At 39.6% G+C, this 16,093-nt stretch overlaps 1 protein-coding gene across 1 annotated transcript; it reads left to right on the forward strand.

The window, feature by feature from the left end:
• Nucleotides 1-8,103: 8,103 nt before the first annotated feature.
• On the forward strand, nucleotides 8,104-14,973 carry stx19 (syntaxin 19). Its single transcript, XM_044217870.1, has 5 exons — nucleotides 8,104-8,319; nucleotides 11,451-11,759; nucleotides 12,107-12,343; nucleotides 12,690-12,902; nucleotides 13,809-14,973. Exons 2-5 carry the CDS (start codon nucleotides 11,538-11,540, stop codon nucleotides 14,043-14,045), a joined length of 909 nt encoding a protein of 302 aa, XP_044073805.1. The 5' UTR covers nucleotides 8,104-8,319; nucleotides 11,451-11,537; the 3' UTR covers nucleotides 14,046-14,973.
• Nucleotides 14,974-16,093: the final 1,120 nt, after the last annotated feature.

The raw sequence follows: 16,093 nt of genomic DNA on the forward strand, positions 1-16,093 counted from the left end.
GATATAGGGTAACCTCCACAGTAAGTATGCCTTCCAGCACCTACAGCACTTTAGATAGGAATGGCCTTTGCAGTGATATGTTCAATGTTAATTCCTTGCAGGAATCCTGGGTCCAGTATCGCTAACAAATCATCAACAATGAAGAAAACAACTGAAATACTTGAAAGAAAAAGAAAGAAAAGGCACTATGTGCTTATCACTGACAACTACAGTTTTCATGTGTTAAAGAAATTCATCTTCAAGCCTTTAAAGGTGTGCATGCCACCTGCAGAGCTGATCCACGCGCCTGGTGAAAATCATAACCAAATGTACTCACCAGCTAAAGGCAAGGTAGCCCCCATTTGGCACTGTCTCATTCACTGTGTGGGAGACAGTCCCAATGCTTCCGATTGAAAAGCTTAGGAAAGCAGCTGTGCGCTGCTCTTTATTTGAGATGGGACAGTTAACCAGAAATACATTTGTTTAACCCACCAGTTAGTCCTCATCCTTGAAGTCTTCTCTCTTGTAAAACTGAGACATTGTGTTAGAAAACGAAAACCTACGATAAAGAATGAGTCTCGTCTTTGATACGCTTGTCGAAAGCGGCATTTTCTTCTCTTCCTTCTGGTTTGCAAAGCACATTAGTGGCCCCTGATGCCGGAAAGCAGAACACACTCTATGCCATTAGCCAATTCCTCACTGCAAAACAAACTTGGACTAGCCACATAAAAGTGCGATTTATTCTTTATCAAGCACTATGTTTTGGTTTTACAAGACAGAAGTCTTCAAGGATGAAGACTAGCTGTTTGGTATGGCAAATGAAATTCCCCACCTACGAAAAGAGCAGTGCACAGCTGCTTTCCTAAAGTTTTCTATGGAAAGCATCTGGGACAGTCCCAAATGAGGCTAAATTTAAGGGAAATGGCAATATGACAAACTTCCAATTCAGCATGGTAGTTCTGAAGAGGTGAAGTCAAACATTCCACATTAAATGTTTTAACTGAAAATCTTAAGTATTCCTCTCGGTATTGTGGCTCTACCCAATTGTAGCAGCCACCTTGCGTGCCACTCAGTGGTAGTGAGGGAGGTGGCATGATGGGAAAAACTGACATCAGTGCATACCTTCAATAGCAAAGTGGGATATTGCTAGGTTTAGGCTTGATTTGGATGCGTGAAAGTACATGCTGTGAGACGTGGCACTTCCAGTGCACTGGCTTACTATGTGTCAACTACAACACATGACCCAACAATCCACTCAACTTTTTTCAATAGTGAGTATAGTGTATGAGTCTCCAGGCACAGAAAATATGTGTTTACTCCACCAAACAGATACATAAATTATTTATTTATTAAAAAAAATTACAATTTTCATTTAATGTCATTTCATTTCATTACTGTCTGTCTTCTCCTACCTGTCTGCCTGTACCACCCAGCCTTCTGCCATGGAATCCATCTGTCTTCCTCTCTGTTCGGTGCAGATGGAGCAACATGACAAGGGCACGGGAGCCAATCCATTCCCACCTTGTCATCTGCAGGCATTTCGATCTGCCACAGCGCTCTTCCATCTCGATTAGGGGTGGCCTGCTGGCGGGAAACGAGGCTGTGTATGTGTTACCTGCACACATGTGTGTGTCTGTGTGTGTGTGTGTTGGGGAAGTGGGGGCGTGTGGTCTAAGGCTGAACTAGCCTTTACTGCAACATTCCCTTCTTCCTCCTCCCGGTCATGCACCTGTCAAAGACAAAGCCATTGTCATGGTGAGAATCTGAAGAACATCGCCACTTTGCGTCTACAATGACAATTACTGTCCCCTGGAGACGGAAAATGGCAGCTATCTCAGATCTGGCATTTCTGATAATTGATGAAATGGTGTGACTCTTTTTTTTTTTAATCGATGTTCGAGACTCGAGAAATTAATGCAGTATGTGCACACACACACACACATACACACACATACACACACACGTGACCCATGTGTCAATATTGTCCACCTTTGAAATGATGGATATGATGCTGTTTGTAGACTTGATCGATACTACGCTAGTTGTCTATGGCAGCTTTTCACTTGCACATGTATACAAAAATACTTTTTCAACCTGTGAGATATACTGAATACTTCTGCTGCATTTTTAATCCCTTCAAACCCTACTTTTTCCAGTTCAATCTTACTCTTCTCTGATGTAGAAATGAAGCTAAATCAAACTTTTCATGTCAACAAAAAATGTGCAGTAAATATTTCTTAATGTCTAAATTTACTAAATGAATCCAGTCATCCAGTCATGACAGAATTTGCATCTTCCATTGGAATGTTTGGAAGTTCCTCATTTACAAGAAGCTCAAAAATCTCTGCAGCTGTGTATTTTAAAAGTGAAATGTTAAGGATTTAGCTTGAATATTATTATTGTAATTGATGGTGAAAAGGTGAAAAAGCTTACTCAAATCAAATTTGAAAACAGCGCAGTCTCATTTGTTAGAACAAATAAGTTTTTGATGTTCATCACAATGGAAAGAAGGTCTAAAAGGGTTTAATTATGAAAATATTTAAATTAATTCGATAATATACATTTTGGGCAAACCCTTGCATACACTAACATACAAACATAATGCACATTGAGCAAACATACAAAGATTACACAAGCTACAATCACCAGAATAAAGACTCTACATCACTTTGCACATACCGTCATCTTAACTGTGCTTTATCAAGGCTTAGGTCTACCATAGCCAAGTGGATAAATGTTTATTTACAGAAATGAGCCTGTTTCTGTAGCTGATGTTTGCTTAATTCATTCTGTTAAATCCCTGTTGGAGCAAACAGGGAGAGTATTATAGGGGACCACACACACACACACTGTGAGCTGGCCTCCACTGTCTGTTTGTCCAGACTAAATGTGTTTGCTTCTCTCTTCAGGTAGACACAAAGCTCACCAGTCCATCCAGGATCTATCACCATCTAGTTTACTGTCATACTGGTGTCCTTCAAAATGCACTGGCTGCACTAGAGTAACTGTTATCGAGGCTCTAGACTGGAAAGGTGTGTGTGTTTGTAGGGACAGTTTGGCTGATTTGACAAGTTTTTAATCTTTGTAACCTTGCACAAAACATAATTTAATTGCATTTTGGATACTGCAGACAATCTAGTACAATAAGATGTCTATATTTTCATATATATGGAACGTTAACATGAAAGCATAAACTCAACGATTTGGGGCTAATATCACCTGTTATTCCTGGGTCCCTGCTTTGGTCAGAAAGAAGTATTAGAAAAAAGAAAACAACAACAGTCTGTGGGTGGTACACTCTGGATGTAGAGTGATTGAAAGAAACAAACACCAACAGTCGAGAAAGTAAGTTAACTGGGTTATGTGTCATTCTGTCCGATCTGCTGTAAACAGGATAACTATGCTTATATTCCTGCAGTGTTGCTTCTAGTCAGTGTACCCTCCCTTTTTCTTAGGCCAGAGGGTGATAGAACAGTCGCATGCCACTAGGGGGTGAAATGACCCACGCTCGAAGTGCTTGCTTAAAAAGAAGAGGGGAGTCCAAAGCTACACACTGCTGATTGTATGGAGCAGCGGATCTCTATCCTGGCTCTCAGGAGAGGATAAACGCCTGCTGCTTTTCATTCCTGCCATTTAACAAAAGTATGGATGGATTTAAATGTGGGATACAAGACAAATACAATTAATTAGCTGCAGGGATTGTAAACTAGCAGACCTTTGGCCCCCAATGCCCAAGTCCATAATGACAATAATACTAATAATCATTTGTAATGAAACCAGTATCTGGGCTAACATTTATAGTCAAATTTCCATTAAAGTTCTTTTTCTTATTCAGAGCCAGCAGGGACACTTTGTGACTAGAATGCACATCTGAAGACAGCTAGTTGACAGTGTTTGGTGGTGACTGGCAGCGTGTTATGGCCTCTGCTCTAAGGCCACACACGGCCACCTGTATCCCATCATTCTCGTCTCCCACCAGTCTTGTTATGGCAGTTAAACAAAAGTCTTTTCCCTTGAAGAGCTTCGTGTTTCTTTTTACAAACATTTGTCCTCGATTGTTCTGGCGTCTGTCCAGTTTACACTCGCAACCACCATTGCCGTTGGGAGCAGGACTTTGTTGACAATAGCACTGTTGACTTACTTGTTTGAATCAACGCCCCTGAAGCCAGTGGTTGGCAGGACACGGCTGCCCCGATTTCATAGTTCTTTACACTGGTTTCAAACATGGTTTACCAATTGTTTGCTCTGTTTATGTCTGGCCTGTGATTCAGTAGATATACTGTAGGTAAAAAGGTGAACAGCCTGAGACATGTAATGCTTGTGTAACACAGGGAATGTTGGCAGGGTTAGCAATTAAAGTCTATGCTGCTCAACTGTAAATTAAAACCTAAATGACCCAAGGCACAATCTCATACAGTGCCCAAAAGGAAAATTTAATATCCAGATCTCTGATTGCCTCATTTTAGTAGGCAAGGCCATCGACCTCAGCATCAATCTTTCTGAACGGCTTAATGACGATAGTTTTGACCTCATTATCCTTGCCCCTCTGACCGTCTCTCTCCCCTCACTCATTTATCTCCCCTTTCTCTTTTCTTTCTTTTTCCCGGTGTAAGACCCGTATATCAGGCTGATACTGGTCTTTTGTTAAAAGTCAGATATTGCCCTGCCATGTCATCCTCGTATGGTATGATGGAGGTTCCTCTGTGACTGCAGATAGTTCAAGTTTATACTGTGGATAACTTTAACAGCAAATCCTCTCGTTCTGGATGCATACAGATGTATTTTATAATCATTAATTTGATATCAGATGTTTAATATTTTAAGTGTTTTTGAATAATTTTGCTCTGCAGCTTTAGGGGTGTCCCTGCATTGAGATCTGCCTTAATTAATGCAACACTTTTATTGTGTCATCATTGTGACATTAAAATGGTCATCTTCAAACATTTTGAACATACTGTTAAGTCTAACAGTATCACTATGTCAGTATTAGTACTGGCCTCCAATGCCATATCAGTTCCATCTAATGCATACATTTCCCCCCCTTGGAGAGAAAACACTGCATATTTTCTCTGGAAATGTTTAAATATCACTCTCAAGGTTGAGGCTTTTTGTGAGTTGTTGTCTTACCTCCCTCTCTCTCTCTCTCACTGGCATTTCGCCCACAACTCTCTCTCTCTCTCTCTCTCTCTCTCTCTCTCTGGACCCTACAGTGAAGAATATCAAAGCACTGCTTCTGACATCCCTTAAATTACAGTTAATACCCAGAGAGCTCTCCAACAACTTTATTGTGAGACAAACTCTACTTGATACAGTGACCAAGAAAATCTTACATGCTCTTTCATATCGAGTGTATTTGAGGTGAAACACCACATCACTAAACTTCTCCTTGTTCATGTTGAAGTACTGTCTGTTCTTTGTACTGCTTTCTTTTATACTACTGTACCCCTTAACCAGTCATTTCTATGCAGCTGTTTTTTTTTTCTGCTCTGTATGGTAATACAGTATGCCTCTGCAGTATATACAGCACTAGAAATCACAATATATAGTGTTCTCAAAACATGTATCTTATACTTTGGGACAAAAACTTTGTGATACTGTAATACAACAAGTTTCCTTGCTTGTGTAGCAAGCTGACAATTGTGTGTAATGTAACAATTATTTTGTTCAGAGCATGATAGAGATAAGGTAAAAAAGAAGCATTTATTCATTTATTTCCACTTAGGGGCAGTGGAAAAAGCTGTAAACAGTCATTGTAAAAATATTAAGCCCTTATAAAGATGTTACAGTATGGCGACCATATTAGCAAACAATTGCCTTTTTAAACATGTACTAAGTAGAATCTATAACATACATTTGGAGTTGTGTTTTCGCTCACCTGACAAATATAAGTCCAATATTCACTCTCCTTTTAGCTCTGTTTTATGTTCACCAACTATGCCCCATTGTACTAACTAGCTAGCTGCTAACTTTGACTGTCTGCCATTAGGTGCTGGGCAGGTAGCATTTTATCACAGTTTTTTGGGTGAAAACAGTTCCCCACTGTGGCTGGAAACAAGGTTGATGAGAGTGGTGAGACAGTAAAGTTGTGGGCCATAAAACCAAAACAATGAGCTGAAAGACACTTAAACACTCCACGAAGCTGAGGGGAACCACAGTCAGACAATGATTCTTTTGGGGTTCATCACTGCAAGCAACCCCTTTCACATTACACATAGTCATTTTATCCATTATTAATATAAAAATACTAATTAGTGCAGCTTTAATATTCCTTGACATGGTTACATTAGCATTTTCCACCTTTTTTTCCCCTTTTGGCACAGGAGACTTTGTTTCCTGTGCTGAGCCTCTTAGGCAGAACTTTCTGTCAAGCTGCTTACAAATCCTACCTCCTTCAGTGAAACTGGTAGAGACTATCCGAAAAATATGTAACCTAAGGGCGGGAACACACATTACGACTGTTGAGCTGATTATGAATATGATTTGGGCGTTATGAGTGATCCGATCAAGTTGAACCAGGTCTGTTCCAGTCTGGGTCAGTCAGTGCGGACAGTTGGCAGATAAAATCATATAGTGTGTGATATATGAAGATCCTTCATCTAAAGTCTTCAGATCCAGTTGCTGCCAGTCGATCTCATAAAGGTTTTTTAAAAACCGTGCAAGTTGGTGGAAACACTCTTTATGTGTTATTAGTGCTTGTTGGGGGCCTGAGAGGCTGCCGACCTTGGCTAACAAACACTTCAGCTACTTAGTTGATATTTCTTTTTCAGAGCTGTTGTTCTATCAAAGCCTATCGAAATTCTAAAGATGGAGTAGCAACAATTAAGAAATGCTGAGATGAGATCCACTTCGCCTCAAGGTCTGAAGACATTGTGATTGTGAGAGAGTGTGAGTGTGCATGAGAGAGAGCAAACCCCATTAAACCTCTTCTCCTTAATCAGTGATGCCGAGTAGAGAATCAAGGAAGAAGGATAGATGACTGATCAGGAAACAGGTTCACATCCAGTACAGTTAGCTTGTTCCTGTGATGCTGATGAAGGTGAATTCTGACACTCAGAAAACCGGTTTTGCTTTGTTGTCATTATATCTTGCCATTAGGGATAGATGACTCACAGTAACACACCGCTGCAGCATTATTACAGACATAGAGTAGCATCTGGTACAACAGAGATAAAACTTTACCGACAGCATTCTGCATAGTCATCATATGGTTAATGTGCTTTTCATTTTTTATTGAAGTAACACACCGCCACCCACTGGAAATTATTTGTTGCTAGTGACATTGCTGTTGTCATGAGGAAACCTCATCATTGGTGATTTCCAAACTTTAGTTAATAGATTAAATTGCCCTCTTTGGGTTGAAAAAAAGGAACCTTAGGCCATGAAACTGTTTTAAACTGATGAACTCAAAAATACACTTTGGAGAGAGACTGAAAATGATCATAAAACCTAAAGGTTTTTACCCCACAGCTGGGGGAAAAAATGACAGAAATTCTGCAACCAGCCTCCAAAGTTTCAAGTGACGAAGCCTGAACTCTTGTCCACACTAAACTCCTCTCATCCTCAAAACTTGTCTCCCCTCTCTCCCTCTGACGCTGTACTTCAAACAGCTTTGCACAGTGTGTTATGCTGCATAGCAAAGAGTGACTGTGTCCCTTCCCGTGTTGAAACGGCGCCTGGGCTTTAGAGAACTTGTCAGTAGAAATCTGTCAAAAGTACTCAGCGGAGTTACTGGGGCCTAAGGAGTACAATACCCCCGGACTAAGAGGGTTTAGCCTGCGAACCCAGACACTTCACATAGAAATTAACTTTGCAGATCAGAGACCCAACGTCCTGGTTGACACCCTTACCGCAGTCCTCATTGTTTGGCCTTAGCAAAGTACACAATACCCTTCTATTTGCTCTGCTCTGTTTTCCTGTTCAGGAATAGGGTAGGGTTTATGAGCTCCCTGTGCTCTCCATGCTGTCTCTCCCTGCTCATTTACTGATTCACGTCACCTCTCATTTCTTTAGATAAGCAAAAAGGCCCCCAGTCTGCTCCTTTCCTATTGGCCATATCCAGGCCTGTCTTCAATAGGGAGGGGAGGTGCTTGTGACTGAGTCAACCAGACTTCTTTAAAACTTTCCCTGCTTGTGATTGTAAATGTCCTGACAAACAGCTGGTGGCACAACTGTTACAGAGTATTAAAATCTGTAACTCACAGCCGATGAGCGTCAGGTGAATGTAAGGAGATCCGACACAATGTCATCAAATAATGTGTGAGCTTGTCTTGGGTTATATTCCTGGTTGACTCTGAATGGGAATACTCAGCAGACAGCCCGTGATGGATTAACAACATTAAGGTAAAATCCTCATTTTAGACTGAATGTTTGCTACAGCTTTGGACTGTAAATGTATGCTGTGATTTGAGATTGCAGAGCAATGTGGAAATAAATCCTACACTCATGTAGCCTTTATCTTTGGGTAGTTTTTCCATCTTGTATGCTATTCGCTTATTAATATAAAGTCTAGCTTGGACATAAAAAAGTGATTAATGTAGGACCACTTGCTTAACTATCTAAAACTTTTGGAATATTTTAAGTAGAATTCATTCTTTTTGGTAAAGTTAAAAGACACACAGTGCAATTGTTAGACCTGCGATAAAATACAACATTTGATGACTCCTACTGTTCCACCTGCATGGAGATGAGAGAATGTCAACATAACATTTCCTTCAGAAACACAGACAAAGGAGCAGATGTGTGGCAGGAAGAAAATATTGGCTTGTTTTAGAGAACAAAACGTTCAATCACAGCGAGAGAGGCTAGATTCTTTCACGAACCCTGCTCCACTTCTTCCAGGTTTTTAGGCTAAACACAGGAGAATGTGTTCCCAAATCCTTTGAGCAATTATTTTAATCGGCTCTTCTGGGTCGGGCAGGTAGGGAGAGAGAGAGGAAAAGGAGAAGGACATAGTTCAGCCAAGAAAACAGAGGATACCTTTACATTCTTTGAGCTCTGAGAAGTTTGCAATAGTTTTCTCTCTTTCTCACACACACACACTCTCTCTCTCACACACACACACACGCACACACATAATACAGTCTTTCCTGTTTGAAATCTATCCAGAAATGGGATAGTCTGTGATTTGAAATGCTCCATTTCTCAGCAGCCAAACATTCTGTTCCCCCCACACAATCATGTGCTTCCAAAAGATTATGTTTAGGGCCTCTAAACCCCAAATCCTCGTGTTGCTAAGGCACTTTCAAAATGTTGGTATGCCCATTTGAATGTGTAGGAATTTGTGGTTGAATGCACTTTACTTGTCAAAGGCATTCAGGAAATCAGCTTTTAATCATAAGCACCTCACTTGTTTACAATACTTCAGCTTTGACAGACTTAAAAGTGAAATGTGTTCTTTTGTAAAGATGTATATTATTTATTACAAAACAACATGCACTTAGTAAACAGTCAGAACTGACATATTGTGGGCATGCTTGTTTTATGTGGTTTTAGTTAATGTGTTTATCAAGGTCACTTTTTCTAAACTTCCTAAAGAATTTTCTTCTCTTATTTTTGCTGAGTGTGTTGTTGAGCACAAACAACCCACTCAGTTCTCATGGGAAAACGAACTTGAGTCAATTTGACTGATGCCACAGATAAACTTTCTACTCGTTCTTCTCATGTTGTTTTTCATAAAGTTAAAAAATACAGTATATCTCAGTGTTCAGCAGCGTGCAGATGTGGCTCATCAGTTATGTTCATATCAGGACAGATGAACTTATAATGATGTAAACAAACACTGATCAGGCTTTGACTCACACTGGACACACCAGAGTACACAGTTAACTGCAGGTGCATTTGTTTGAACTACAGGAGCTGTATTTTGCCAAGGAATTGTGTCCACAGGGTGGACGGGGTTTTTAGTACAGTCCCCGTCAATAGTGAGGTACACCACGTGGCTTTATGTGCTACATGAAGAGGTCTACAACCAACGCTGTCTCCTAGAAATTGAGTTTATATACCGCTAACTTTAAAATGATGTCTTTTGTAGCAACGTGATGAGAAAACCTAAAGTAACATATCCAGCAAGTCGCAAAATGTTGATACTGAACGTTTCAGTAAAACATTCACTGACAACGTGTTTAATTTGTTTTCCTATAATATCTGCTCTTGCAACACAATATCTACTCGTTATTAAACTTTTCTATGGTTATACTTTAGGCACTCACAGCACTCAGTTACGGATAGGGAAACATCAAGGTCCACTTCGTTCCCTGGAAAATATGTTTCCCACCTAATAAAATCCTGGCAGCAATTACGTTTCCCTCAGGGCGTAACTGGAACAACAAATTAGTAGTATGTAAATTAAATGTCTAGCTGCGCACTACATGCATAATGCTGATTTATTATTTCTGCATGTTGTAGTTACATGTACTTGAGTGTCTACATGTGTTGTTCATGTGTCATTTTGATACTATTTTGAATAGTACATGCTCTGTATTTATTTCTTATTTTAGTTAAATGGAATAATTCGTTTTGGGGGGAATCATACCTACTGTTTTAATTTCTTTCTCCCACTTTGCTACAAACTCATGGATGCCTTAATTCAGACTGTATGTAGTTTGAACGCATATTGAAGAGTGAGAATCTGGGTATGGCTGCAACTCTTCTCAAAAAATACTGAAAGACATTTTCCAACATTTTCCAACCATACAATGTACTCATTGTATTGTATACCCAAGTATTACAAGTTGTTATGTTTTCACCAGAAGTGTTCGATTTACTTACTTTACTTAAATAATCAATTACTCTTAGTAAGCACTGAAAAAGTAATGCCATTGTTTAAAGCAAAATTAACTAATAAGTCTTGCTAGTCCCATCCTCACAGTCAAGAATCAGAGTTCACTTAAAAAACAACTAGACCCAGGTTATTCCTGAATGTAGACTTACCAGTGGAGCCCCATAATGTTGAAGTAATGGAGCATTACTGGAATTTGTAACTGTAATTTAATTACTGAATTTCAAATTGTAATCTCTGAAACTACTTGTTACAGGGGGAAAAAATCACATTACTGTATGTTACTAAGTAATGAGGGACTTCCCAACACTGTTCACCGGTACATACAAAATGTCAACAATTTATTGTGAACTTTTATTGAATTATTTACTATTGTTAATGGTGAAATTATCAACTTGACACAAATGTGTTTTACATATTTATAAAGCCACTAATTGCATAAACAAAGCCAATCTCACCATTTCCATCCTTTCAAACTTCATGCAGACAGAAAAAGAGGCAACCATGCCACGTCTCACACTATGTTGTCCTTGTTTAAGTTAATAATACTGCCATCCACATCCATTAATGTATTCCTTTTTATTGTCTACTTCAATGTCAATATTTTCTGGTTTCCCTGCTTTATACTTTAATGATTCCTGTCGACGAACTGGGTTGTTGCAGAAGATAAAGTTTCATGTTATTTATTTTTCAGCGTCCTCTCGTCAGCACTGACAAGAACTTTACATACAATAATAAGTTTGTGTCCTGAGGAGCGAGCTTTGGTGAGGGCTCTTCCACAATGAGAGACCGTTTGGAGGAGCTGCAAGAGAGGGCTCAATACTTTCCTGAGGCAGCAAGTGAAAATACCAACCCTTTTTCAGCGGAGGGTGATAATGATGACTCTGTGGTGGTCGGGGTCATAACGCCACAGGCTGTGGTGTTCGAGGAGGAGCCAGTCATTGAGAATTTCCTGTCTGAGGCTCAGAAAATCCGTGATGATATCACAGTGCTGGAGACAGAGGTAACAAATGTTTGTAGGGTGTATGCATTTATTTTTCTGTATAATTATTGCATTGCATTTATATCTTTTAAACTTGGTTGCATTGCTTTTGATGTTGATTTTTATAATTTTTTGGAGGTGCTTTTAAAGAGCTATACTGTACCTACACAAATATTCAGTTATTTTTGTTTGTCTTTAATTCTTCTTTTTTTTGTTCACCTTCTTACTTTCATCATTATAAAACTACAAACTTGACTAAAACAATAGAAGATTAAGACTGTATGATCATGTAGTTTCTGGTTAAATTTTTCACTTGTGGTCAGAAGTGATACTGAACACAAATTTTGTCTCATCTCAACTACAAACAGGTCCTTAAGTTCAGCCAGCAGCAAAAGACCCTGGTGGCGACCATGCGTCGTTTCAGTGTGATGAAGAAAGAGAGCAGTATAACCCGGGACATCAAGCTAAAGGCTGAAAGCCTCCACCGACGGTTAGATGCCCTTTCAAAACAGGCCCAAAGGACTGAGGACCAGCAGGGACCTACTGCTGTTACAACCAGAATACAACGCTCCCAGCATGCAGCACTGTACCACAAATTCCAGCAGGTTGGGAGCATGAGCCTACTCTGCTATGGAAACTTTATATAACACTTATAAGACAAAGAGAAAGAAAATGAAGTAGCATACTAATAGATAAAAATACGTGAAATTACAGTATAGCAGTGCCAGAACCAGTAAGGTGGAAGCGCTTAATTGTTTGATCAGTTAATTTCATCATATCTCTCTTTCCATGCTAAACTTTTTGATAAAATGCTTTTGAGCATTGTGTCAAGGAACCAAACATAAATGACACGTAAGTCAAAAAATTATGGGACTCAAATGTCCTCTCATTTTTCATTTCCCCCTCACCGACTTACTTCTTATTCTCTCTTTTTGCCTTAATTATGTCCAGGTAATGCTGCAGTATAATGAAGGTCTGCTGACCAAGCAGGAGCGCTGTAAGCACTTCATTATCCGGCAGCTGGAGGTATCAGGAAGGGATGTTACGGAGGAGGAGGTGAATGAGATGGTGGCCGCAGGAAAATGGGAGGTCTTCAATGAGAACCTGCTGAATGATGCCAGAATCACACGGTCACAACTATCTGAGATTGAACAGCGACACAAGGTGAGGACGACTCCCTAAACCCAAGGCTATGATAAATATTTGGTAATGCAATGCATTTGTTATATATATATATATATACGTAGGTTTCCAAGCTATAACTTTAGAGGGAATAATTGTTTTGTCCTTTGTGTATATTGTGGCTTCCAAACAGATTTTGGGGGATTGTGTCTTGATTTTTGTATTATAATTCAAGTGCAAATGTGATGCTGTGTTACTGTCACAGTGGTTAGTGTATTAACATCTTTTTTTTTCTTTTTTACATCAGCATTATAGTGGTAGCAATAGCTGGGAATCCCATGTCTGAAATCTCCAATACAGTACGTCCAACTAGGCACCACATAAAATAACAACCTTCAGTGCCACAAGTCAGCTAAAATGCCTCATTCAAGCTAAATAACCCCAATGCTTATTTGGTAAATGCACACATTTTTATCATAAAACTGTAGCGTATTGCTAATAACTATTCATTCCGTTTGTAAATTGCACTCGTAACACAGGCAGACATCGTCTTGAGTTGTCTGTTAGCATGAATGCTTGCAAGTCATTAGCAAGAGAATCTTTCCCACATCACAGAAACCTGCCATTATAGCATGTCTCACACGTCAGTATATCTAACTGACACAAATGGCTAATGGGAAGGAAATAAATGGAAGTGGAAATTGGAAATTAACCCGTGATCTAACTGAAGATAGACAGATAATAATACAAAATATCCAAGTGAACCAGCACAAGTATAAAAAGATGATGTTTGTGTATTTTCAGTACTCAGGCCATGTTGTATAAAGAGCTGGATCTGTTCTCTCATTGTATCTTAAGTCTTCTGGTTCTCTCTTCCACCACCTCCAGCCTCTGACTGATGTTCCTCATATCTACAGTATTAATCCCATTATCCTTCTACACCAACAGGAGTTGTTGAGCCTGGAGAGCAATATGAAGGAGCTGAGGGACCTGTTCATGGACATTTTCATGCTGGTGGAGGAGCAAGGAGCCTACATCGAACACATCCAGACCAATGTAGAGAGGACACAGGATTATGTGGCTGCATCTAATGAGAAGTTCAAGTTGGCCGCCAGGTACAAGAAGAAGAACCCACTTCGACAGCTGTGCTGCTGCTGCTGCCCTCCCTGGAGATGCTGCTTATAGAACATATGCATTTTTACTTCAACGGTCATTCCAAGAAACATTTTATTTCAAAAACCTCACTTACCTGTTGGGATTCAAGTACCATTAAAGTGAAGGTTTTGGTACTGCAGTTTTTACTGTTGAACAGAGCGACGGTGAAGACAGATTCAGCAGAGCATAGAAAACAATTAGGGGGAAAGGCCAGAATTGGTATTTGAGGCACTTGTTTCTTTTAAGAGGATGTGAGGCGACTACTATTGGAAGAGACAGTTCAGTGAGTGCTACTCACCAACACTGCTACTTATTGGAGACCTTCACTGTCATCTGACAGAGGTCACAAACAAGGGGAGACCACTGCCTCTGCCACTGCTAGATCAGCAAGACTGATATTTCACAATTTTTTTTAAAAAGAGCCCCTGATCTTTTTTTCTGCCACAGGAGCACCAGTTAATGACCATTTATTTTTTAATACAGTATGCGCACTTTAAGACTTATCTATATTGTTTCTCTTTTCTTTTCAGCACAAACTAGACTTTAACATATGTGGAGAAAGATTCTCTTTTGAGAGATTTTGAGCCATTACATATTCATTTCATTTTTGGTCCACATGCTGATGAAAAAAATAGCTAGACGTCATTCTTCTCATTTGCATTTCAAAGTATAATCATTTTTTGGTGAAAACAAATATTCGTTTATTCGGTTTCACAGAGGCAGGGATTCAAGTAACACTTTGAATAACAAGCTCTGATCAAAGTCGTGGTGACAAAACTGCAGAAAATAAATGAAGTCATTTGTTTAAAAACAAGATGGAAGATTTGAATTTAATTTCTGTAGATGTTTTGTATTTTGGAGTGGAACTTCAGTTGATGATTATGTTAGAGCTGTTACACACAAAAACTCTGGCATCTGTATGTATCATTATTATTAAAATTATTATGTCACACAAAAAGGGAGCAGTGGCTCTAAACCGGGTTGAAAGCTCTCGTCTGAGGGAGTACCTGCAGTACGAACTGATGAAGTGATTCACACCTGTGGACAGGTAATCCTCTCCCGATTCACCTTTTCCCTGCTGGGATCATGACTGAGATATAATAAATCAGTAATTCATTTCAGGAGATACAGTCACTTCATACTTGATCTCACTTACTGGCAGAACGGCTCTAAACTAGCCTCTCATCAACAGTGACAGTGATGTTCTTTAGTGAATCAGTGACCCATAGTGTCTGGTGTCCGGGACAAAATACAGGTAAACTGGGTGTGCCAGAGCCAGACAGGAAAATCTGGTTTGTCTCCTATTCCATGTTAGCTTCCAACCAGCTACAGTACTGTATGTTCCTGTAGGGAACAGTGTGTAAACAGAACCGTTAAAGATCCCCTCTAGACATGTATTAAAACATACACAAATAGTCTGCTTGGAACAACAATGTGTGGCTTCCTGCTGGACAGAAGATGTCTCCTACCTCACTGTAAAGTCCATTCTCAGTGTATGTGCACTGGCAGCTTCAAGTTTCTACATCATGCATGTATAAGTTGCGAATTGGACAAGGATTGGCTTCCAAACTATTTGTGATGTCACAAATCATGTTCGTAGGCCCGACCATTTACAATCAGATTTTCACTGAGCACAGAGAAACTTTCCACTTTCAGTAGATGAACGTGAAAACAGCCTTCTAGTGTCAAACTCTGCACATACATCATTCTACACAGTAAAGCTCAAACATCCAACTGTAGGAACAAGAAGAAAAACATATTTGAGTGGAGGGAGACTCTTACTTCTAGCAGATGGTAAGAGGACCCACCTCAGTTAAATAAGTCTTCCTAAGCTTTCAAAAAAAAAGTAAAGCATGTGAGCATTTTGATTGCATCTTGACATAAAGAGTAAAATGGCTGACAGACAAATCAAAAAGTGCCCAAAAAAATCACGTTTTGTAAGTCAATTTAGTTGCCTCTCCTGGAATTGACAACTCACGTGACACCTAAAGAAACACAACCTGATAATGCTTTATTTAGGTTGCCTATTATGTACACGGCTCCCCCTCAGGTCTAGCAGAGGAACCATGTGTGGCGTG

This window comes from Siniperca chuatsi, linkage group LG12 (assembly GCF_020085105.1).
Source record: "Siniperca chuatsi isolate FFG_IHB_CAS linkage group LG12, ASM2008510v1, whole genome shotgun sequence".
In the NCBI taxonomy this organism is placed as follows: domain Eukaryota; kingdom Metazoa; phylum Chordata; class Actinopteri; order Centrarchiformes; family Sinipercidae; genus Siniperca; species Siniperca chuatsi.